Genomic DNA, 25,806 nt, shown 5'->3' with positions numbered 1-25,806 from the left:
CCATCTTTCTCTCTCTCCCCAGGTCAGTGACGGGCTTGGATAAAGAACCTGACCTTGTGCACATGGAAGCCCGGACAGCTGATGGACGTGAGTGCCTGCAGCTAACACTGAAAAAGTGGGCTTTGAGTCAAAAGTGGAGTGGGAATGGAAATTCACTTTACTCATTTTGTCTCCCTGTTTACATTTTAATTGATGGGAAAGATCTGGATCATGGGGTTTGATGTGAGGCATACTCTTATCCTTAGCCCCTGGGGGGAAATTCAGAGGCTGCAAGGCTTGTGTCTGTGGAGAGGCTGGGCAGAAGCACCATCTGTTGGGGTAAGGAGCCATCTATTCTGTTCCCTATTTAGCTGTTTCAGTATCGTGTATTTTACATGAATCATAAAGAGCTGGGCTACCAGCCCTGTGCAGTACAGCCTCTGTGCATTTCCAGAGGTGTTTGGAACAGCTAGGTTGTACCTGGGAATTTGAGAAATTGCCTACAGTCAGATTCTCCTCTGGCCAGGTTGTCCTTATGCCCCAGGTACCCTTTCTCTCATATTGAAAGGATTTTTCAATTTTGCTTAGAAATAGGTGCTCCATACCAAAACATTGCAGGCTTTGAAAAGGTGCTTGGATCTGAAGCAAGGAAAAAAAAATAATTCTTAACCCCTCACTGAAATGAAACTAGCCATATTTGCAGTACAATGGATTCCTATGTAATTAACCGTCAGTGAAGAAGAGAGTATTAGAAATAAGATGACTTTTTCCATTGCTCTCTCCAAAGTGTTGTAGGTCTTTCTCACAGGAGCTACGGCATGGTTGTGCGTCTGCTCCTGGGGTGAAGCCAGCTTTACTCTAGCTCAGTGCTACACAGCAATGGGACATGTGTCCCTTTTACACTACAGGGACAGTGTAGAAAGCAGCACAGAACTGAGGTTGTAGGGGATTTCTGGGAGGAAAAAGGCCTAATTTTTGTTTGTTGCAAACTTTTTTCTGTTCTTGTCAAGTGCTGCGTAGGCCAGATGCTGTGTGAACAAGCTCCTGTCTATCAGGGTGGCTTCTCTGAGGCTGTGGATCTTCTAAAATCACTCATTGGCCTCCCACTAAATAGCTGCTATTTAGTGATGGCAGCTGAATAAATAACCAGGCAATAAAAGCTCGGGGGTGACAGCTGTTTGTTGAATATGTGGAAAAAGCAAAACAGGCCGGCAGGTGGGTGGGCAAGCTAGGGAGGCTTCTTCAGTGCCTTTGCTGCTGTGCGTGCTGTTGCAGGGATGCTGGGAGAAGTGGCCAAAAGCAAGTTAAAAAAAAAAAGCAAGTAAGCAAACAAGCTGCTGATGGAGTTTGTTTTCAAACTAAGTTTAAACTTGCTCACCCAGCTATTTGAATATTGGATGTGTCAAGGATGTAAATGCTTCATTTGAAAGATGTCTCCCCAGTTCACAGACAACTCTGTTCCTTCAGGTCTTGTTTCCTCGGTGGTTTGCTGTTTGTTCTTGTTTTAGTGTATAAACTCAGCATTTTGAAATTGGCAGTTGATGGTATTGAGGGTTTCACTGAAAGTCAGGCTTAAACCAGTAGTGTCAGCAGAACAGGCCTATGCAAGCCATCGTCCCAGCAGACAGCAGGCACAGGCAGGACCCAGCGGGCTGTGCTGGCCCTGCTGGCATGTCCTGCTGGCGCACAGCACCAGAATGACTCCTCTCCCAGCCAAGCATAACACAAAACCCCCGTGTTGCTCCATTTACAGTTTTTAAGGCTTAAAACTATATTAGTTTGTATTACAAAACATCGTCTGCCTCAAAGCTATAGCCTCACCTGGTGTGAAATGGTACAGCTCTGTGTACTTAGGAACGGAAGGCTGAACTTTTCCCCTAGTTGGCTTTGTGACCAAAATGGGCCTTCATGCTCTCAGTGAATGGCTGAGGCATGCACACCTGCTGGAAAATGGGTCCCTGCAGTTATTTCCTCTTGATGAGAAGTTTTTTGATGAAAGTTTTCCTCAGTAGCGGGCAGAAGGAAGGGGAGGCTTTTATAATGCCTCTTAGGTCAGTCTGGTGGCTCAGTCACTTCTCTGGTGCATTAACAGACATAGATTTGAATATTCCCATTGCTCTGTTCAATTCTTCAATATCCTTGGGCATTTTAAAAGTACATGATTCTTCTAGAGGGAGCATTTGTCTTTCTTCCTCTTCTGTTTTCCTCCATGCTTTTTATTAAAAAAAAAATAAAAAAATTAAAAGTGTTATGGGAGAAGTGGTATTTAGGATTAGACTCCTGACCTTGATGATTTTTTTGCCCTTTCAAGAGTAATAAGACTCAAGAACGTATCTAATACCAATTCAGACACTAGAGCCTAAAATATGTTCTGTGGCTGGGAACAGGTGGTGGAGCATACTAGAGTCTCATTCATCCATAAATGAATCAGGGCGATCAATAAGCTATTGATGCTGTGAGGTGGAAGTCCTGTTCACTGCTTTGTCTGTCCTCCAAGATGTCTTGCCCCATGGTTTTCATCTGTCTGGTCCTTATGAATGGTGGGATCTCTGAAAAAAATCTGTCCCAGTGCGTAGTCTCCTTAAATATCGGCAAGATGCTGTGAATTCCAGTGCCTAGCTGATCTCAAGCTGTTCCTGTCTTTTGTAGCAGATGAAGTTTTTCACATTTTTTCGACATCTTGGCAGAGCTATTGTAGCAGAATAATAATCTAGGCTTGCATTTTTAAATTATAAAAATGTGTAGGAGCCTTGGGCACTGTACTTTCTGCCTGGGTGTAACAGGCAGCAACAAGGACAAGGTTGGATGCAAGGGAACTATTACAAATACACTGACACGAGCACCCACTAGCACTCTTGGGTAAAATATATTAAACTTTCTGATGTTCAGTAAGATAATCTCTTCCCTCACAGATATGATGCAATAAACAGTATTTTAATTAAAGGGAAAAGGAGGGGGCAGATATCCTAACCAGAAAGATAAAGCAGGGTAACTAATTCCTGGGGAAATAATTTACAGTCCTGTCTATGTTTCTAGAGCCTCTAGTCCTTTGGAAGAGTGATTGTCGAGGCCAGCTAGTTTTTCCTCCCTCCTATGATAACCTTCATTGGCAGTTCATGATTTTAAATCTTGCTTGGCACCAGGACTTGACTTAAACTGAGCCAGTCTACCAATGTAACTTGTTTCCATCAGCTGCCTTTCTCCCTGTTAGCCATGCTGGCCAGTTGTCCCTGCTTTTAGCTGCCTTGTTAATGCTGCCAGGAAGGAGCAGGCCTTGCTGTCCTGTGTCTCTGTACATCACGAGAACCTGCACATAGGTCTGCCCTTTGCAGCCTTCGGCACAGGGACAGGTTTGACTGTTTTCAGTGTCTCCCTCCAGGGACCCACATTTTTGGGGGTTACCCTCCACAGAGAGCCCCTTGTGCTACTGCTTCCCACCAAAGCTGTCATGGCTGGTGGACAAAGGAAGGACTTAGTAGCTTGACTTATTTCACCAGTTTATCACTGCAAATTTCAAGAAATTGTTTCAATTTTATTACTTCTAAAAAGGGTAAAAATACACCTCAAATTCTCAAGATGGGATACTATGTTAATTAGCAATGCGGAGGTGTTTTGAGCTCTTCAACTGGTAAACAGCTGCACATCTGAGAAAGCCATTCCCTAATCCTAAGTGAGTTAAGTTGGTGGGAAGGGTTTGTGCGGAGGTATGGATGCTGGGATTTAAGCTGCAGCAGACCTTCCAGGCTTCTTCATGTCCATATTGCCTTATTCACAGATGGGATGAGAAAGTAGCTGTGTGTTGGGTTATAAACATGAGAAGTTTTTGAGGCTGTCTAGAAAATAGGGAGCTCTTTTCAACTCATTTTGCAGTGGAACATAATTTTAAAAAAAACCCCAACCCTCTAATTCTGGTGTTGCATGGGATGATATATAAATTGGAAATAATCCCTAGGTAGAAGCCAACCTCCCTTAAGGCATGCATCTCCCAGTGAAAGGTAAGCAAGGCTTTAAGGGCATAGCTTGGGCATGTTCTACCTGCCTCTCTGGGCGACTGTCTTTTTTCCTTGTGGCTGTGCAAAACAGGACTGAAAAATTAACTCCCTCCTGAGAAGAGGGAGATAACACCTTGGAAGTTAGGATGCCCCCTTCTCTCTTAATTGGCATTTTTGTTAAGGGGCTCTGTACTTTCTATATAGGGGAAGATTTGCTCTGCGAATGGGACCATAGCTCAAGAAGGGATCATACCCTTCAGGAAGCCTGAGCAGGGACTTGGGGTAGTTTCTTGCTTCCAGTTACACACAAATGTGAACTGGGTACTGTCATATTTTTTACATGATTTTTTTTTTAAAACATATTTTAAAGGGAATTATTTTTCATTTTCTGTGGGGTAGCAGGAAGATAAGCAAGACTCGAACTTATTTTGGTCCAAAGGCAGACAGGTTTGAAGATAATTTTTTTGTCTGTGGTATTTTTCATAGGCCTTGTGTTGTAAAATGTATGAAAATAAATAAACAAGAGACTAAATGGAAAATGGGTAGTGAGCTACCCTCCTTCTCCACCACCATCTTCCTGTGAATATTAATCAGGTGCCATTCTTTGAGTATATTAGATTGCTGGTGTAACACACTCAAAATGACACATTTGCCGATAGGCAGGAAGCTAGTTGTCATGTCAACACTTGTGATTTATTTGCATTTATTTGTGACAGGTTTTTATTCCTCTTCCCATTCTGTCACTCAGCAGCAGCAAATTATCCCCTTTTTGGAGGGATAAGAATATCCAGGCGACTGTGTGGGAGAACATACCGGAGGGAATGAGCTTCTAAAAATACAGCTCCTGACCTCTCCTCCTTGTTCTGCCTAATTTTAGTGCTACCTCAAAGAACAAGTCAAGGCTGCTGAGCTCTTTGGGTAACATGGCAATATATAAGACCCTCTTGTTTTCTGAGGATTTGTTTTTATCCACCACTAAGGTGTCTTAGATTCCATGTTGAGGAGGTAAATAGCAGCTCTGGACCAAGTATGTATGTGTCAGCTGATGAAGAACCTTAATTTATCCCAGCTGAGAGTCCAGCCTCTCTACTGCTGCTGGTATTTTATGCTGGGAGAAAGCACAACTCCGATACTCCAGTTATTTGTCACTGTCTCTAGGTCAGATATTTTTCACCATACACTTTAATTACCTGCAGATACTCTGAACTGGCACCAGCAACAGTTTCTGCTGCTTTAGCACCATCAGTGGGACTACATTTTCACTGCTGCGCCAGACCTATGCAACTGCTCTGACTCAGCCATGTAGCCCTTATTAACCTGGAATTTCCTGTGCCTCAACTCAGAACTAGCTCTGCAGCCTTTAAACATGGACCTTCAGGCATGCGACTGGGCACGAACCCTTATTAGATTAAGGCTTGGTTGTGACTTTCTTTAGACTATATCTTTTTTAAAAATATTATTCTTGTTATCAATGCCTCTGACTTGCATTCTTTTTGCATTCTTGAGTCTGTTGGTGGCACAAAGCTATGGAAGGGGAAACTGCCAGTTTGTGAATCTTGTCTTTGAATATGGGAGGGCAGTTAGCTGAGCATCAGAGGATTTCTGTCATGCCCCCAGTGCCTTCCACTGAACCACATTTTGCTGTCACTGGAAAGACAAAAACTAAGGACAATAGCAGGTTTTATGGGATGGAGAATCCTGTAAGCAGCTTTGCTAGGCTAGTTACTGTCCTTCTAAATTTCACTTTCATCCTTTTGGGCTCAGTTTAACAAGATCCTTGTTAATAGGTGTGGTTGTGAACTAAAATCACTGCACCAGGCTTACCCCAGCCCTTATAAACTCACTGTTCCTTGATGGTCTGTCCTCACCCTTTGTAGAAAAGCAAACAAGTGCGTGAATCTAAGCAGCCTGTAGAAGTACTGCAGTGTAAAAGAAAGATATGACCCTTTTATCAGTGCAGCCATCATCTTAGTTGTATTTTCGTTTTCTCCCTAATTTGCAGTTTTCAGAAGAGCAGTTGAAAGTCAGAGATGGCATATTTAGATTACATACATCCAGAGACACAGTGTCTTGATTGTTCTGTTTCATGAGATCCTTTCTTAGTCTGAATGAAATAACATTTAATCCTTTATAACCCCTAACAACTTTCTGGAGGTGGGCACATCTCTTCTTGCATCTCTGAGCAACTTTCTATATGTCTGCCTTTGCCTTCTGTCTTTCATGTTCTTCTCCTAGTCCTGTTCCTTCTCTCAAGCAATGCCAAGGACTGACAGGGCATCGCATTAGTGTGATGGTCTTCTCATCTTCTCTCTAGACAGAAGCATTTGATGCCTCTTGCGGTGCATATAACTACTGTTGAGACTCTTCAGCTAGTTACGCTATTCCATGTCCGTGGCATTTTTATACCTGGCCTGTGTTGACTATAAAGACTGAATTTTGGGAGATGCTTGTCATTTTCACAGCAAAATAAATTAAAGTTAATAGTCCTTGTTTGGGCTTTTTTTTTTTTTTCTTTTTTTTTTTTTCTTTTTCCTTGTGTGTTACTACCACAATTAAAGTCTGTCATCAAGGCTAGGGTATTTCAGGGGCGAGGATGGGCATATAATTCCTAGCAGGGTAATGGAATCAATAAATTCTACCTGTGTGGCTTTTGGAATCTTCTTCTGCTCTATATGGTCCCATCATCAGTTTTCTCATGCATTTAAGATTTGTACCCTCCATTTATGGTTTGAATTCCAGTCGCCTGAGGGATATCTGCACAACAGGGAAGGGAATGGTGGGTGTGGAAGTGTGACGAAGTCCTGACTCCAGAGAGCAGTACCAGTTCTAAATGCCAGAGGTAGATCATGCAATAATGTCTAGCTAGTTGGAGATGAGGTTAAGGGACTTCCCTTCAGAGACCTTCTTTTGAGCTGCTGATGACATTTGCAGTCAACAGGCTCCAGCCTTGGCATTTTTCATGTGTATGTATTCTCCCATTACAGACACCCATTATTTGACCTGTCGGATCCAGGAGTGCTCGGAGACCAAAAGGAGTGGGCCATTTTCACGGTCCATTGACATCAGCTCCCTTGTTGTTCAGGACGAATATATCTTCATCCAGGTACGTTGGCTTGATGCGAATGTGACATGAATTCTGCCTGCGTGAGGTATTTGTTCTGTGCAAGAAAGGAGGCATATTCTTAGGATAAGTGCATGGGACCGCAAGTCATAAGAGCTGGGAGTCTATACCTGCCTGCTATAGATTGGCTATGCAGTCTGGGATGAAACAGGTGATCTCTCCGCTCATCGCTTGTCTCATGGTGAATCTGATAAGTTTTGAAAGTTCATAATGATCAATAATCATAAGGGTCTGTGGGTTTCACAGAAGGTCTAACTTGCTGTTGTTGTGGCTACTTGGAAAATACAAAGAAACTAGGGATTAATTGGAGAAAACAGAGAAGAACAAAGGAAAGGTGTGAGTGATCATTTTAACAAATGGAAAGGTTTATGCTGATTTGACAGTCAAGTAATGCTAATGGAGCCAACAAAGATTTGCAGTAGGAGGTAAAATAGCAGAGAGATTGGAAAAAGATGTTACAGGGCAACCTCAAAGTGGAAGATGGCTGTAAATTTTTCAGCTAGTTGATGATGATTTTGGAGATGAGGAGAAAGTGACAGAAATTGAATGAGAAACTACTTGGTTTTGAGATTTTCTGAGAATACATGAGCTGGATGGAACAAGCCCATCTCTCCCAATTTCATACCTGTGGAAGTGTGAGAATGAAGAGTACGGTATGGAAGAACACTTCCTGAAGAAGTGCCATTTGGGTGAAAACTGGGAGCCAGGCTGCAGTGATTCCAGGTTGTAGAAAGCTCAGGAGACACAGAGATACAGACATGATGATGATAACTGCTTGTCACTAATGTTGAAGAGGGGGAATGAGATGAGATGGAGCTTGGATCCAGGTGGTACAGAAAAGACATATGCTTCCCTTTTTGAGCAAGACTGGGTTACGTTAAGCTCCTATTTTACTTCCTTGGGGGAACATTTTTCTTGAATGTATCCAAATTATAAGAAAGTTCTGCTCTGTTTATTGTGAAATTTTCTTAGGAATGGGAGTTTAAGTGAGAAGGCTGATAATTCTGTGCTGGGATTAGGTGGAGGACTGCAATATGGAAACTGCATGCACTTGAGTAACATTGGTAGACTTCTCCTCCTGCGAGTAGGGGAGTCTGCTGCTCTGGAGATGACCAGTTGCTATGGGAGCTGCAGCTCCCCTCATTCCTACGTGAAACCCAGCCTCTGCTACCACTTCCTTTGGCATCATGGGGAGACTTGCTGCTAGAAAACACTGAATGTAGCTTTTGCAACTTAGCAAGTCATGATTTGACTAGAGGCAATGGCTTTCCAGTTGGTAAATGCTCTACTCTCCAAGGAGTATTTTAGAGAGACTCTCTTAATCTGGCAATTTGTGTCTGTGGCTGAGGGTATTGTGGAGCATCCAATTCTTTAAGGCTAGCATGAGGCCTTACAGAAGTTTCTCATTCCACAGCTCCCACCTGGGTTAAAGCAAGGCTGCTCTGTTTAGAAACTTGGGCTCGCAGTGAGGACATCTGCCTGGTGTGCGCATTCCTCTGCCTGAGATTAGCAGTGAGCGGCTCAAGCTAATAGCTGCTAATTGCTTCAAGTTTAAAAAAAAGTCTGTGTGTGTGTGTGTATACAAACGCATGCATATATGCGTATGTAATACTTCAAGTGCCTTGACTATCCTTAGCAATGTTTTATTATAGCTTAATGGGTGTTTGAAGTGAAAATCATATCCCCACACTTTTAAAAAATGTTAAATATACACACTGAACATTTCTGCTGCTTTGGGCAGGAGACTGTCCCTTTCACGGGTTGTCTATCACTTTCCCTCTTTTTCGCATCACACTTGCAGGATATCTGACTGTCCAGCAGCTTGTCATAAGCGGCTGCAGAAACTGGGCATGGATCAAGTCCGTGTAGTACTCGAGTAACACGCAGACACTTCAGATTCACAGCACACACCTCTGAGCTGAAGGTGTGTTAAATCCACCGTGTCCAGCATATGGTCGATGGACTATGCAGAGTGTTTGCTTGGTACATATGTAGGAGTACTGATATGTCCTGAATGTATTAGTCTCATAAGCCATGTGATGTAGCTGCCTATTATGGGATGTGTCAGATTCACTGTGTGTGTGATGTCTCATGCATATCATTCTGTCTGGATAATCTTGGACAGAAATACGGGAACCAGCTCTTTTGAATTTCAAATATTAGACAGAGAAGAATAAATAAATATCAAATTAAATGTTAAGAACCTGGTGAGGTTTAACAGCTGCATAAAGGATGGATGCATGAGTTCTGATCTGTCTGTGCTGGAACAAATCAGAAGTAATGTCATGGAGTAGAAAGAGGAACTCATTTCTTTTAACTTTTGTCATAAAACCAGTAGTTTTTTAGTCTAAACCAGTAGTCTGTATTCTTCTAAAGTGAGTGGAGAGATGAAAACTTTTAGGGGAAATTTTCCTTCTCCTGTTGCATCTATTGCAGGATGAAATAGGTCTCTCTCTGAATATGCTATTCTTATTAATATTAGAAGGAACCTAAGTATAGCTTAGAGAAGACCCCTAACTTTTGGACACCTAAAATTAGGGAAGATGAATCCCAGCTATTGGTATCAACATTTTAGATTATCTGCATACAGTTATTTACTAGTGAATATCCATTCTAAACCAGATCATGAACAGGCCTGTAGTCTAAGGTTCTTGGGAAGCATTAACCTGTGTAACTGTGTACTCAAAGCAAACGTGATACTATGGTACACAATGTATAGGGGAAAGAAGAATATGGAAAATATTATAGTGCCATTATAAATCAATGGTTCCTTATCATGTGGAATGGTGTCATGCAGCATTTCTGAAAGGATCTTGCAGAACTGCAGTGCAAAGAAAGAAAATGAGAATGATCCTATGCTTGAAAGAAACTTGCCCATGAAGAGAGTTTGAAAAGACTGGGACTGGTTACCAGGCAAAGGAGATAAATAACATGGCACATGATGAAGAATGTAAAAGGTAATGAAGAAGGAAGGAAGGAATAGCTACAAAGAGAGAGTAGGAAGAATTCTTATGAATAAAACAGTAGGTGATCACTCTGAATTTATTGATTAACTTTCTATTTGATTGATCAATAGTTATTTAAGAATGCCTAGCACATCACTAAGATTGGATAATTCTGCATAAATTGATACATTAAGAGAAAATCCTGCCCTCTGTTGCATGTATAAGTTTTCATTGAGTTCACAGGATTGCTCTGATGTAGCCAGGAGCCAGTATCATCATCATCTTTCATGGTTAATACTTAAAATTCATACAGCTTGCAAAGCAGGTCATTTATTTGTGAGAAAACCTTGGAACATATCTGAATTTATTTATTGTACCAAAAAGGAGCTAATTTGATGGAGCGACTTTGCCATTAAGGTCAGTGTCAGTGGTGTTCAATTATATAGCTGTGCAGTAGTAGAGCCCATACTTTTTCTGCGGCTGTAACATGCCATTCTCTATAGCTGTACCACACCTTCCCTTGCTGGTACTTTTGAGTACTCGCTACTGAGATAGTATTGCTTTCTAAACTTAGGTGCAGAGATAACCTGCAACTGCCTATAAGATTTGACTTCCTGACAGTTACCTGAACTGCTGTGGTATTCTCTTGTGCAGAGCCTACATTATAAGACCCAGGGGTCAGGGATAGTCTTTTGTTTTATGTATTCATCTAGTGTATTGACATTTTGGAGAATTTCTATGGTAAAAATAAATCACAACTGGAATTCTGGGGAAAATATTTTTCAAGCAAGTCTTGTATCAGGGTTTCTAATGGAATTGCTCAGGTTGTTGAAAAGAGTCTAAGATGCAGTAGGCTGTAATGAAAATGGGGATTATTTTTGAGGAAATTCTGTTTTGAGTAAGAAAGCATTGTTTGGAGAAAAACTTGTTATTTTCCTATAAGTAAACAAATAACATCAATGCTACTTAGCTCTTTAAAGACTGAAGAGAAGAGCAGGAATGATCTGTGTCCCATTCCTTGACAGCAGATGAAAACTTTCCACTGAAAATGCAAGAAAGCATGAGCAACATGTCACCACTTATTGCAGGGAGTGAGGAGAGTCTGGGCCAAAAAGGTCTCAGTACAGTGTTGCTTATTTGTGGTGGTCTAAGGGGGTGTCAGCATGGCAGTGCATTCACTGGAAATCAGCTTTGCTCTGGGACAGTGATTTTTGCAGAAAGCAACATTCTTATGGACAGACCTACAGCTGCCATAGGGAACTATTGATTGCCAAGTGAAAGTAGTTGTTCCCGGTTACCCAAAGGTTATGTGCAAGCCATCTCAGGTGCAGTAGCACAGTGGTTCTGCTGTGTGGCCAGAGTCCCGTGTTGGACAAGCCTTGCTGCTAGCAGGGACTGATGACATTCCCAATGCACTGGTGCAGATCCGTGTAAGGACTGTATTTTCACACAGAACCCTAGGTATCGGGAGAAGGACAATATTAATGATGAAACTTCAGAACATGTGGCATGAAGACTGCTGGCAGTACTGCTGTTAAAGCGCTGGTGACTGAAGGATGTGAGACAAAGTTTACAGGGAGAGGTAGTATTTTTTATGAGATTGGAATGATAGAGTTAGAAAAGGGACAGATAAGCTGTCCTCAAAGGGCATACTCACGAGATCCTAAGGGACTTGAGGAAAGATTCGGTCTCTGAAAATTGTCCTTTTTTTTCCAACTATAGATGGAGATCTCTTAAAATGTGTTTCCTCCTCCTATTAATCCTGTTGTGTTTTCCTTGTGTAAACTCTTCAGTGTGTGCCTTTCCTCCTAGAGGTTATACCAGTCTAGTTCAGCATCCAGTTACCACTGTCCCCATTCCTCCCTTAAGCTTCTGTCTCTGTCAGGGCTTGGAGACCCTCAGGGTAGCTTTGGCCTTTTTGATTTGAACTGGTTGTAAGTCAGTGCAGAGATGTGTGGATGGGTGATCACTATCTGTCTTGATTGGTTTTCATGTCTTTATTTTTCTCTGGGATGGTGTAGACTCTGCTATCCCAACAGAGTGCAGCTGAAGTCGATCTGAAATGTAGCTCAGGCTTTCAGCACCTTCCATGGCAGTGACAAAGCTACTGGGCATGGAAGACTCCTCTGAGATTTAGAAGCTGATACCTGGTTTGAATTTGGGGGTGATGCCTGTTTTCTCTAGCAGGCCAAACAAATGCCTTTGGAGGTGAACACTCTCAGATCTGCCTTTGGCCTGTGGTCTCACCTCGTAAGGACAAGGAATGACACCTGCAAGCTCTGATTGAAAAGGACTGGCTGTTTGCTTCAGCCCCTGCTCCATTTCCACTGTAAATGGGAAGTTCTTTGCACCATTAACCAGAGAGGCATGCTGAGAGACAGTACATTATCATTTTCCAGGGCCTTTAAAGAGTGGGAACATGGGTACCCTTTTCCACTCCCGTGGCATAATTTATCAAGGTGTTTAACTGCAGGCTGAAATTCATAAGAGGGTCTTGTCTCTCACCTGCCACCTCCTGCCATTTCTCCTTTTGGGAAGCTTTCTTGGCAGCTTTCTATGCCATTTCATTTGTGATTCAGTCTCCTGGGAACACTGGGAACTGCACAGCTCTCTCTGGTGGTTCCCTCTCTCTCTCTTTTTTTTTTTTTTTTTTTTTGGTTGATGCGATGAAGGAAGAAAGGAATGTGAGGGGAGCTGGGAAGAGAGAGTCTTGTCTGTGGTTTATAATCCTCCTGAATGAGATGGGGTCTGTGGCATTGCCATTTAGGAGCAGGGGATGGTGGTTACTTGCAGCTTTGCACATGCAGCAGTGTGGGAGCAGCTGCAGTTCTTACACATGGCAGGAATTCCATGTGGAAAGTGAAAAGTTTGTCAAAATGCTCTTCTTTGATACTGATCATGTGTCTGGTTCTTCTTCACCCTCTGAAGTAATTTTGCACTTAGAAGACTTTTGCTTATTTCAGAGTTGCACAGCAGGGCAGCATCTCAGCCTGCTCACTAGCATGAGTGAGAATGAGCAAACCCAGAATTTCTCCAGATGTTGTTGTGTGGTGCAGCTAAGTGGGACTCTTATAATACACATCTGAATAATTCCTCTGGCTCAGAGGAGCAAACACTTCTGCCAAAAGCTGTTGAACCAATTCAGTCGTCTTTTGCATCACAAAGTCTCCTTAAAACATACACAGATGTCAGTATTCACCCACAATCACTGATAGCTTCTTATAGCACCTATGGATAATATTGCCTTTTTTGGATGCCTGCAGTCTCATCAGAGTGTGTCCAAAAATTTCAGCTGAAATCATTTGATGGAAAATGTTTTTTTTGTAGAAAAATGCTTGCTTTTTTTTTATCTGAATCAAAGTCCGTTTTTATCAAAGTGGATATATTTATGAGAAATTTTTTTTTTCTCAGGCTCAGTAAAAAGAAAAATAATATTTATTATTTATAGCCTTAGAACTGGGGCGGGAGGACATTTCTCTTTAAGGTTTTATAGAGGCAAAAAAAAAGTTCCTAATTCTATAAGCTAAATTTGTCTAAGCTTAGCTCAGAGAAGCAGTTTACTGTTATTACTGCTTGTGACTGTGATTGTTTAGGAAATCTTAGAAGTGCTTTTGTTTAGTAGGACATGAGTGTATGTTTCAAGTTTATTGGGTATTTAAGACTAGGCTAAATGAGCATATTTGCTGAATGGAAGTCAGTTATCAGGTAGTAGACTTCAACCAGAAGCCACAGCTGAGATTATGCCAATTCATATGGATTCCCAACCTCAGTTCTGAAGCTGTCAATTTAATGACTTAAATAAGTAGTAAATTTCCCCAGGAATAAAGAAAGGAAAAAGATTTTATTTTTTTTTTCTCTTCCCCCAATGTGAAACTTCTCAGCAGTGAAACAAGATAGGAGGGGAGAAATTAAACTTTGATTTCCTGGTCTAGAGCCTTCTCTTTATTTTTCATAGAAGCTAAATACACCATGTTCAAATATAAATTTCTTTCCTCCATTTTTTATCTAGGAGCCAAAGGTCTTAACAGAAATCAATCCATGCAATTTATTTTTAACTTCACCCTGCTTAGCTACGATTGATTTTTATCTTTGCGATCGATGGTAGCGAAAACGGCTTGGCGGGACAATGGAGCGCTCTCCAACTTGTAGGGTTTGGTCTTTGAGTCTTTTATTGAAGGAATCATTAAAAGCTTATTATGATACTAATAGGATGAAGACGTTTAAATGATGAACATGATTACACCTGCTTTACTGGTGAATAATGCCCGCTACGGCTGATCTTCTCTTGCCCCTATTTAAAATGCTGGACGCCACTCCAGTGGGGGAAATTAATCCATACAGATGAAAGAAAGTGCATCCCAGGTGCTAGTTAAAAGCTCTTCTTAAAGCAAGACAGGCAGTAAGTAGTTAGCTACTTTCCTATTCACTGCTGGGTGCTTTTCATCCATTTCTACCAGTGTTTCATCCTTGCTGTGCCCAATATCAGATCTGGAACTTAAACTTAAATATCTGTTGATAAAAAAATGATTAACATTTTCCTTTATTTATTTATTTTTATTTATTTTATTTCTAGGGCTTTTTGTGCTGTACTTTCTTTTATCACTCTCTCCCCTCCCCTTGTGTTATCTGATTTATCACCGTGTCTGCAGCCGAAGATGTAAAGGATTACCTTGGCAGACTTCTACGTTTCCTCTGAAATCCTTCAAAAGGAGATTTAACGTGTACGATTATGCTCCTCTCTTAAGTTGTTTTCTGTGCGGGTAATGTGCACTTGCAGCTCTAATATGGCTCGTGTTTTGGTGTAACCATACATGTTTCCTGCAGGAGTTGCTTTTAAAACAAATCCAATATTTTCACTCAAGATTACTCTGTCCTATAGCTGTGCCATCATAGCTCTGAGAGGAGAGGGAAACGAACAGGGACTGGGCCAGTATAATAAATGCTCCTTTGTCTTAGCAAATTTTCACTGATGGGTCTGACACTCTAAAAAGTGGTGTGTTTTCAAAGCCTGCTGAATTTACCAGGCAGCTTGAGGGTGCTTTGTGCACAGCGACACTAATCTGTATGTCTCTGCAGCACATTCAGATAATTGCATGTTGTTTTAATGACTGTGCAGAGGGTAGATATTAATGAAAAGCACAGGGAGATAATTCAAACTAGATGGTACCTATCATGCTGTGATTTATGCTGGGGCAGTAGAGGACCTCAGTACACGGAAATATCTGGAAGATGGTTTGTCTTGGCCATGGTGGATAATCCAGAAGGAAGAACATTACACTAGGCTCATGCAGATGTGTTCTTCCTCATCTTCTGAATGTCTTGTGACTGGCATTTGGGGTTAGGCTTGGGGGGAGGAGGCACAACTTTTCAATCCTCATGCTGGCAAACCTGTGCAAGGCCTAGATAGTAGCTGGCTCTGAAGAACATCAAAATCCCTCACTAGAGGCGTGAGTGGAGCAGCCTGCCTACTCAACTTGACTTCACTCCTCCATGCTTTAATCCACAATTGGATTTAGGAGATTTTATGCCCACAAGAAGGAGAAAGAGTAATTCAAGTTAAAGCAGTGAGGAGAGATGCCAGGTGTGTTGGTTTTGTGTGGCAAGGTTCTGGTAGCGGGGGGGCTACAGGGGTGGCTTCTGTGAGAAGCTGCTAGAAGCTTCCCCTGTGTCTGACAGAGCCAATGCCAGCCGGCTCCAAGACGGACCCGCCGCTGGCCAAGGCCAAGCCAATCAGCGCCTCTGTGATAACATATTTAAGAAAGAGAAAAACAGTTAGAGAGCGCTTTTTGCAGCCAGAGAGAGGAGTGAGAAGATGTAAGAACATCTGCAGACACCAAGGTCAGTGCAGAAGGAGGGGGAGGAGGTGCTCCAGGCACCAGAGCAGAGATCCCCCTGCAGCCCGTGGTGAAGACCATGGTGAAGCAGGCTGTCCCCCTGCAGCCCATGGAGGGAGGATGAGGGGGTGTAGCGATTCCACCTGCAGCCCGTGGAGGACCCCACGCCGGAGCAGGTGGAGACACCCGAAGGAAGCTGTGGCCCCGTGGGAAGCCCGCGCTGGAGCAAGCTCCTGGCAGGACCTGTGGATCCGTGGAGAGAGGAGCCCACGCCAGAGCAGGTTTGCTGACAGGACTTGTGACCCCGTGGGGGACCCATGCTGGAGCAGTTTGCTCCTGAAGGTCTGAACCCCGTGGAGGAGACTCACGTTGGAGAAGGTTGTGAAGGACTGTCTCCCGTGAGAGGGACCCCACGCTGGAGTGGGGGAACGATGAGTCCTCCCCCTGAGGATGAAGAAGCGGCAGAAACACCGCGCCCAACGTGGGGCGCCAAAAAGGACTGTGATGGGTTGACCCTGGCTGGGGGCCAGGTGCCCACCAGAGCCGCTCTATCACTCGCCTCCTCAGCAAGGCAGGGAGGGGAGAAAGGAAGATGGAGAAAAACAACCCCAAACTCGTGGGTCAAGATAAAGGCAGTTTAATGTAGCTAAAGCAAAAAGCCGCGTGCGGAAGCAAAGCAAAAAGCAAAGATTATTCTCTACTTCCCATCAGCAGGCGATGTCCGGCCACTTCCTGGGAAGTAGGGCTTCAGTAAGCGTGCCCCTTACTCCTGAAGACAAACATTGTAAAAAAAAAAAAAAAAAAAAATGCCCCCGCCCTGTTCCTCCCCCTATTCTCAGTTTCTTACTGCTGAGCATGACATCATATGGTATGGAATATCCCTTTGGTCAGTTTGGGTCAGCTGTCCTAGCTGTGTCCCCTCCCAAGATCTTGCCCACCCCCAGCCTGCTGCTGGGGAAAAAGAAATGTTGGAAAGACAGCCTTGATGTGTGCTGGCACTGCTCAGTAGTAGCCAAAACCCTGGTGTGTTATCAGCAGTTTGCTAGCTACCAATACACAGCACAGCACTATGAGGGCTGCTGTGGGGAGAATTAACTCCATCTCAGCCAGACCCAATACACCAGGGCACCCTGTGGAGGTGGAGAACACAGTTCCAGGATGCCATTAGAATGCTAGACCTGTCACAGAAATTATGGAGATGAATAGATTCCGAGAGATTTTCTATAATTCTCTGCAGCCTTGTGAACATATTTGTTGTCTTCTATGTTTGATGCGCTCTGTCCCATTGCAGGTCAGGAGGGGGATAAGCCAGCATACTGAAACTTTCAGGGCTTTTACAGAGAAACTTCTTGCTGTTCTTAAGTGTCAACTGATATAAGTAAGACCAGACTTGTCTTGAAACAAAATGTGGAAGTATTAAAGAAAAGTAATAGATCATGAGCAGAGGGAGGAAGAAAGAGCACAGGTTAGGAAAGACAAATGTGTTTAATGACAAACACATTTGTCCGAAAGGATCATTTCCACTGGCCAGAAGCCCAATTAAACACATAAAATAGAAATCCAGAAAAACAGATTAACGAACCAGTCATTAGCAAAGGAGAAGGAAAAAGACAAACCCAGCTAATTCTGTACTGAGCATGACAGATGAGCTCACAGCAAATAATTGGGTGACATTAATCAAATATGAACTAAAAGGAGGCCTTAGAGGGCAAAACACTATCATAATCTCTGGGATTTACAGTGTTGGAGAGTTTGCTCATAGGAAAAGAAAAAGTTCATCAAAATAAATTAAGTTGGGCCTTCCAAAATTCATTCTTTACAACAGTTCTTGCCAAAACTTTATTGAAGGCCTGATCATTTTTTGGAACTGTTATAACCATATATGTAAATCATGGAAAGATGAGGTCCTGGCTGGGAAAAGCTTCACACAACTCCTGCCAACAGAATTGTGGGTGGCTTCATATTAACTGGCTCAGAAAGACCGCAGACCACAAGATTTCTATTTCTAAGCCTTTGTCAAGGTGACCTAGTGCAGGTAGAGGACAGAAAGGGAGTTTAGCTAATGCATAGTGAATTTGAACAGTGTTTGAATCCTACCTTTCTGCCTTAAAAAAAAAATAAAGAGACAAACAAACAATCCAAACAAAAAACCCTCCGGGTAACAGTTTGCTGTGGCATAAAGCCAAAAAAACTTTGTAAAATCTTCTGAGCGTGGCAGTCTTGACGCAGAGTGGGGAATTTGATCACCCCTTGATATTTCTGCCACTCCATGTTCATGTGACTAACTTGAAGATTGTTGGACTCTTGCCAATGTTAATTAGTCATCACAGCATTTCCAAAGCCTTTAAATATTCATGTCTGCATCTTAAAGACGAGTTGATGACCATGTCTCAGCCCATCAGAAGAGGTGGATGTTGAACCCAGGGTCCTTACCAAGTAGTCACTGGGCACATTCAGTCCTATCCGGACTCTGCTACAGATAATGATCTGTTGCTGAAATCATGACTGGTGTAAAATGAGCTCATGTGGCAGAGTTATCTCATTTGAGAATCTGGATCTTCCACTGGAGGTCAGAAATATCACCAAGAGGGGATATTTAAATATTGCCTGTGCTAGTTAGGTAATATGTCCTAGAAGTGTGGGATCCTTTGGGCAATGCTTATACAGCTGATAGAGAGATACAATTACTGCAAATGTTAATTTTTGCATTTGAGTTGGACTGAGCGTGACTCAACTGCATAGTCTGTTCTCTCCTGTGAAAACTTGATTTTGATTTTACTGATTTTTGATTTGTTTTTTGATTTGTTTGCTGTGATATGGATCATTCTTCTGCCTTCTTATGTGGTGTGTGGTATAATGGTGGTTGTTTTTTTCTTTTGGGAGTACTAAATACAGCTGTGATAACACTACAAGTGAAAATGGGAAACAAGCAGAAGGGGAATCTTAATGTAGAAAGAAGCCTGTCCTATTTCTAAACCTTCCTTTCTTTCCAGTTCTTCAAACTGTCAATAGAAAAGCCTTATCTTGAGTTGATTAGATATCAAATTTCATGACCAATAATATCGTGTCCTTCGAATGACAGCTTCTCTTGGGAAGAAAGCCACTACCTAGAGGTGATATCATTGCTGAGAATATAATTGATGCTATAGCAATATTCCATGTAAGCTCATTCTGAAATATCACTGTCAGATAAAAGGAAGTATATCTAGGAGAGAATCTAAGACCTTTCTGTTAGCTTTATTGGAAACTTAAGAAGCCAACAAATGACATTCCATATGATAGAGAAGTGCTTTGTGTATTGTTTTATCTTAAAATCTGCAAGACTGCCAAAACAGCAGAATATAGGAAATTCACCGAGGTAAGCCTTGTTGTAGCCAGGACTGAAATGGTGCCAGAAATAACACCCACAGCAAAAGTAAGTGACTAGTGACAGCTTTAAAATCGCATATTTTACAAATTATCAGGCCTAGATCTCATTGATGCATAGCATTTATGTGTAGCCTTTACAGCTCATTCAGTCCATAAAACCACAGATTTGGATGTCTATCAGTTCCCTCCACACCCTTGTTCAGAGACAGTATGATTTCAGAGAAACCAGTTTTATAGCGACAATGAGCATCTAAGAGCTTAGTTCCAGCTTTCCAAGAGTGTATTCATTGCATTTAGTGTTTGCATTAAATGGCGCTAGTGTGGATCTCTGCTGTTAGTCACTGTAAAAGGTTGTTGGAAGACAACCCTGGCCCCAAGGGACTTACAGTGCAAACAGACAATGCTGAGAAGCAGCAGAGAAAAGACATATTATCTCCTTCTTACAGGACAGGAAAAGAAGCACAGGGACGTTAAATGACTTGCCCAAGGTAGTTGTGCTGGAACCATGTGATGAAACCAGATCATCTTCTTGGTTCCACTCAAGACCTTAAACTTTATACCCACATTTTCCTGAGATGTTAAAAATCATGTTGGATTTGAAGCGTGAGAGACAAAATGGAAAGTTCAATAGCACAGCTTAAATAAATAATGCTCCAGCCCTCTCAAGTCTGGGATTTCTTTGGAGTTATACAGGTGCTTTTAGGGACAGCTGTGCAGGTCATAGAAAAGACTTCTGAAAGAAATGTTGTCAAACCCTCTTAGAGGTGTCAGCATGCGGTGTCTTGGAAGGGTCATCACTCACTTTCTTTGGTGTTTCCACAGGTGACAGCTGGTGGAAGAGCAAATTACTATGTGTCATACAGACGGGAGCCTTTCGCACAGATTAAATTGCCCAAATACTCTCTTCCCAAGGTGAGTGCACCATTTATGAACACAGACATGTAATATCTTGAATAGCATGGCCTGCCCTGTGGTGAAGCACCTTGGTGGGGTTCCTTTCTGGGGAGCTCCCTTTGTTCTGCTACTTGAATGATCTTAAATATGGATTTGGGATCTTTACCTCTCTCTGCCTTTGATTAGTGAGCATTTCAGGAAGAGCAGTTTTTGGTTTTTCCTCTGTAAAGAGCAAATGGGAATGAGCAGGTACCTCAGAAAACAGAGCTCAGAACAGATTATTGACCAATCTTCTATGAACACCTTTCCCTAGTCCTACTCTGTTCTCTATTAATGACTTCTCTGTAAGCCTGGCCATGACACTGAAGGTCTTGGAGAATGGTTAGGATGCTGAGCACAACTGCAGTCTCCATGCAATGAGAGAAGCACAGGGTATAGCAGCTGCACTGTCCCCATCCTATGGCTGGGTGTTGCCATGAAGTCATGAAGGTGGAGTTGGATCCCTAAAAGTTGTGCCTTATCTATGCTTTGGTTACACAGAACCACTGTGTGATGCTGCTTAGGAGATGACTGAGATGGCCTAAGATTAACACTGACTGGCAAAGCTGGGAGGGAAGTTAGTACTTATCATACAACTGTGCCTGGATTTACCTTCTTAGGCCTTAGCTTTCTACCAGATCAAATGGTGTAAGCCTCAGCAAGGAGAATATGTCCCTGGAACTATACTCAAATTCCATAGCGTAGTCATTGCTTGAGATTGTGTAGAACAGAAGGGACCAACCTTTCCCATGCCTTGGCTGGATACAAGTTTCTGGGTAGCCTAATGGGCAGCTGAGATCACTGCTACTCTTTGGGGCCTCAGAATGGCTGTTGAGGCTACTGTCATAGAGAGCTAATAATCAACAGTAATGGCCTTCCCTTTCCTTCCACAAGTGAAAATTTTGGTGGGATAATTGTAAGATAGTTGGCTAGATTTGCCTTGTGGGTTGGATCTACCCTTCTGATGGCTTATGGGATATCTGCAGTCTAGCAGATACGGCATATTTGCTTTAACTTGTACCTGAAAACTTGATAGTTGTGGGAAATTTGCATCTCAAACTCCCAGTGTTGCACCATAACTTCTTCCGATTTGGGCTGATCACAGTCCACAGTGTATTGACACCTGCATAGCACAGATACAGTTTCTTTTGTTTGTCATTCCATGGTGGTGGTGTGGAATTCAGAATGTCTGACCACACACCAACGTTTGAAAACCTTGCTGCCATTTTTCAGAAGAAAACATTATTTATGCTCCCATCTTATGGATTGGCCTTGAAAGCTGTCCCTCGTTAAAAAGACAAGTGGACAGAGAGAATGACTGTCCTATGATTATTCTGCTTTATTGACTGATGCTGTCACAGGTTGCTGGCCTGTTATAAGACAGATTTGTTGGTGGCCGTGGTCTGGAATTGGGGCATAGTATAAAATCAGGGATACTTTTGTAATTTAAAAATAAAAAAGTAATTTTAAGCTAGGTGTGACGGCAAAGTCTTGTAGCCATGTAAAGGAGGCTTGTTTATGCTGCCCTTAGTCACTAGAACATTTTTGCTGTACAGTAATAACTATCCTGTCAGTTGTAGATTAATGAACTCTGCTGCAGCTGTACATACGTGAGACTGGCAATAGGGTAATGCAATATTTCCATTACAACTGGTCAAAACAGATTGAAGTCATTGGGTGTTTTGCTTTATTTTCACACTGAGGTGAAATAAGTTGGGTATGTACTTAATCTTTAAGAAATTAGAGCTGTTGGGCAAGAACAAACTTCCTGATTTAGTCTTCCTTCATTGAGGTAAATGGCAAATCTTCCATTGATTACACTCACTGGGAAAGAATTAGGCCCTCAAATGTTTTTTCTCCCCATCCCATGCTGATAGACTATGTTAGGTCTATTAGAAATAGCCCCATCTAATCAACCCTCACACAGAAGATTAAGTTGCCTCCTGGGCAGGATGGGGATATTGAGCTGATCTTCCCCCCAGATATTCTTCCCAAAAATCAGGTCACTCCGTCCTTTGGGAGACGTCCAGAATTATAGTTTCTTGATGCAGAAACAGGGGAAGAAATTAATCAAGGCTCCTTGGCACCCTGGGGAAATTTTAAATAGATACAAATAGATAAATGAAGTCCCACATAACCACAGTGATTTTCCTTCTAGCTGAACCAGTGTTAGTTTGTTCAACAACGGTGGCAAGGATGAAGTACTTCAATACTCATCACCACCATGGAAATAATTTCCATGAACTTGTTTTAAAAGAATATGGAGAAAATGCACTGTCAAATCTCTTTGATATTAAAACTAAATGGGGACACCCTTGCTGGACCTTCATATTGTGGTCAGCAGCAGGAATCCAACAAAGGTTAGTGGGTAAATTATTTGATAGCCTGTATATAGTGGGATAATAGATCTCAGACAAACTCTTAATAGAAAAGTATGTTATTAAAAATCACTACCAGCATTAGCTCAAACTGATCCTTATCCCTCAGCTTCAAATAAATGTGAACTCCCAGTTTTTTTGAAACTGGTTCATTACCAGTTGGAAGTAGAAGCCCGTTAATTCAGCATGTGGATAGAAATTGTCACTGCTTTTAACCTGGTGCTACGCCATGCTTAGTGACTATGAGGACTCTAGGCTCCAAGGTTGTGAATCTTCCATGAGTGATAAAACTGACTTTCAAATTTATAAATAAAAAATGAAACTGGATTAAATTTCCTGAAGCTACCAAAAATGAAGAAAGCAAAAACCCTTCGCCCAGCTGGTGATCGTTAAAAAAATGAAATGCAGAAAAGTCACAATGGTGGTAATTTATTGGCTTGCTCTAACAGAAAATTGTTTAAAATACCTATAATTCATGCTCCATCTCCATTCTTTCATAAGTCATGGTAATTACTACATGTCCCAAAGGGCAAAGAAATACAGAGATTCTCAGTAATAGGCCTTTTGTCTTCTTTTAACAGGACATGCATATTATCAGCACCGATGAGAATCAGGTGTTTGCAGCTGTTCAAGAGTGGAACCAGAACGACACGTACAATCTGTATATCTCGGACACGCGAGGGGTGTACTTCACCCTGGCCTTGGAAAACGTGAAAAGCAGTCGAGGACTGGAGGGGAATATCATCATTGACCTTTATGAGGTATGTAGTAAAGGTCACCCTACAAAGAACAGCAACTGCTTGCTAGTTCAAGCAAGTGCAAATCTCTTACCAACCCTCCAGGCCCTTCATTTGTTTTGGGATCAGCCCAGAGGCATTTACTGGATTTGATGCTGAGCTGACTCATGTTGGAATAGATGCAGTCCATTCTGCTATAGGTGTGACAACTGGTTGCTTTCAAGTCAACGACTGGTTAGGTATGTGGCATTTCCAAAAGGGAAAGCCATTATCCTTCTCATCCTAATATGGATGTCTAGAGAAGGACTCAAAATTCTATTTTTTCCCTTGGACAGCTAGAGACACCTGCTCGTAAGCAGGGAATGTGGATTCCACCTTTGTGAGCACTGAGCAGTGTATGAACGATAAGGAAATGTTTATAGGTGCCATTTGCCCAGAGATAACAGCTGGATAACTTCTACCCTGAATCATCTTCCATTCTCATTCTTCTGTCAAGCCTTTCAGCCTTGGCCAACAGCAGTCCATTCAGAGCAGTTGTGCCAGTTCCTGGTTTCTTCAGAATATTCTGGTTTTGGGGTGCCCTAACTCACTGGATGGGAGATCTGCTGAGATTCAGGGCTCAGTGCTTTTCCAGCAACAAACAACTAATCGGTAATACTAATAGTAGTGGTTGCAGGCTGACTTCTACTGTTACATGGAGAAATGTTTTTGCAGTTGCATGTAGAAGTTAGGATTACACATTTATTTATTTCAGCCAGAATAATGCCCATTGGACAACATCATCAGTTTGTTTCCAGGTAGTTTAAGGCAATAAGAGAAAAGTCACAAATAACACATGGATCAGTATGAAGGTCAGGGTTTAGATTTTATTTTCACCTAGTTAAATATATTTTCCTGCCTGTGAAAAAAAGATGTATTTCTGTGTTGTGATAAACCAGCTAAAATAAACAAGCATCATCTCCCATTCCTGGGCAAACTCTGTATTCCCTAGTTGTGTATCGTGGACTCTCTACTGTTAAATGCTGATAGAGATTTTCAGAGTCATTCAAAGGGCAGTGTCACTCAGGGCGCTTTAGAGTAGAAGGATTTGCATCCTGGCTGTAGCCAGGAAGTTGTGGATTTTCAGCAAGTTCCTTCCTCCTGTCTCACTTTCCCAGCTGTGCAATAGAGACCAGACACAATACAAAATCTTCTTGGGGACATTTCAACAGGACCATATTCTGCTGGAATGGGTTCTGCTGACAAATCAAAACATTTGGAACAATTGGGTTGATTTTTGACAGAATTTGGGAGTGGAAGGAAAGGGAAGAAATCAAGCTTGCAAAACATCAGTGTTTAGCGTATTCAGGATTTCCATCTTTCATGTACAAGACCAACACGAAAAGGTCCCACACTGCTTCTGATGTGACCTGCTGTCTCCCATGTTATGACACTCTGGGGAGGGAGTGGGGCAGACCACATCCCCGGGCTCACAGAGCTCATGTGTGACACAGTGCATGCTGTATCTTCAAGCCCATCAGAAGCCTGTCTGCAGGCACACAAGGAAATCCAGAAGTGGGCTGTTTCCTAGGGATTTGCTCAGTGAACATTCTTGTCTTTTTCTTCCAGAGACACTGCACGAGGCCTTTCAGCTGTGCAGGCATTATCAAGATGTATTTATAATGCCATTCATAGTCTTCTAAGGCTGGATTGAGATGACTTTACTGCTTTTTCAGAGACTGTCCACTCCTGAGAGCACTCAGATGGCCTTACTTTTGGCCTGTTGTTTCGATGTATTTTTTCATCTCTCCATTTTTCCTAGGTAGCAGGGATCAAAGGCATATTCCTGGCTAACAGGAAGATAGATGACCAAATCAAGACTTTCATTACCTACAATAAGGGCAGAGACTGGCGTTTGCTGCAGGCACCAGACACCGATCTAAGAGGGGATCCTGTAGTTTGCCAGTTGGTGAGTGGCAGACCTTTTCCAAAGCACAACTGACTCCATCAGAGCTGCTTATTTTAGTCACTGGGTTAACAAAACATCCAGTGAAACTGGGTAGGAGGGATTCTTGCCAGTCAGAGATGTGCAGAGTCCAGGTGCTCCAAAATGGGGCACAGTTTACAGACAAGAACTTTGGGTTGGGCTTTCTGCTGAAATTCAACAACATTCAGTGAAAAGCCATTTTACAGTAGGCTGTAGCCCCTGTGTTTCAAAGGAATGGTGTTTCTCTAAAATTTCACTGGTTAATCTCTCTCCCTGTGTTTTTTCTCTTGACCTGCTGGATGTTAAATGAATTAAGTAGATTTCTTTTTCTATAGCTTCATAGATTTTAAGGGAAAATTCTGACCATCTTTCTTGACCTTTTTTATGGAACTTAAGTCAGAATAAGAAAGTTTCTGGGAAAAAAACTGATCTAGAGCTGGTAAAAGCAAATGCATACATGCTTGCTTCTTAATGCAGTGTTCCTGCTTCTCATAGTACTTTTATGATGCTTATTCAGAAAATGAACATATGCCGCTATTTGTAATAGTTCTG

At 42.2% G+C, this 25,806-nt stretch overlaps 1 protein-coding gene across 1 annotated transcript in view; it reads left to right on the top strand.

Annotated features, from left to right (window-relative positions):
- Positions 1–25,806, top strand: part of SORCS3 (sortilin related VPS10 domain containing receptor 3) — a 309,773-nt gene that overhangs the window by 216,677 nt on the left and 67,290 nt on the right. The window contains exons 6-10 of the mRNA XM_075757979.1: positions 23–87; positions 6,956–7,074; positions 20,063–20,152; positions 23,133–23,312; positions 25,090–25,236. Coding sequence (XP_075614094.1) covers positions 23–87; positions 6,956–7,074; positions 20,063–20,152; positions 23,133–23,312; positions 25,090–25,236 — 601 coding nt within the window. The remainder of the gene's footprint in view (positions 1–22; positions 88–6,955; positions 7,075–20,062; positions 20,153–23,132; positions 23,313–25,089; positions 25,237–25,806) is intronic.

Source organism: Balearica regulorum, chromosome 7, assembly GCF_011004875.1.
Source record: "Balearica regulorum gibbericeps isolate bBalReg1 chromosome 7, bBalReg1.pri, whole genome shotgun sequence".
NCBI lineage: Eukaryota > Metazoa > Chordata > Aves > Gruiformes > Gruidae > Balearica > Balearica regulorum.
This window is presented reverse-complemented; position numbering and strand designations above follow the sequence as displayed.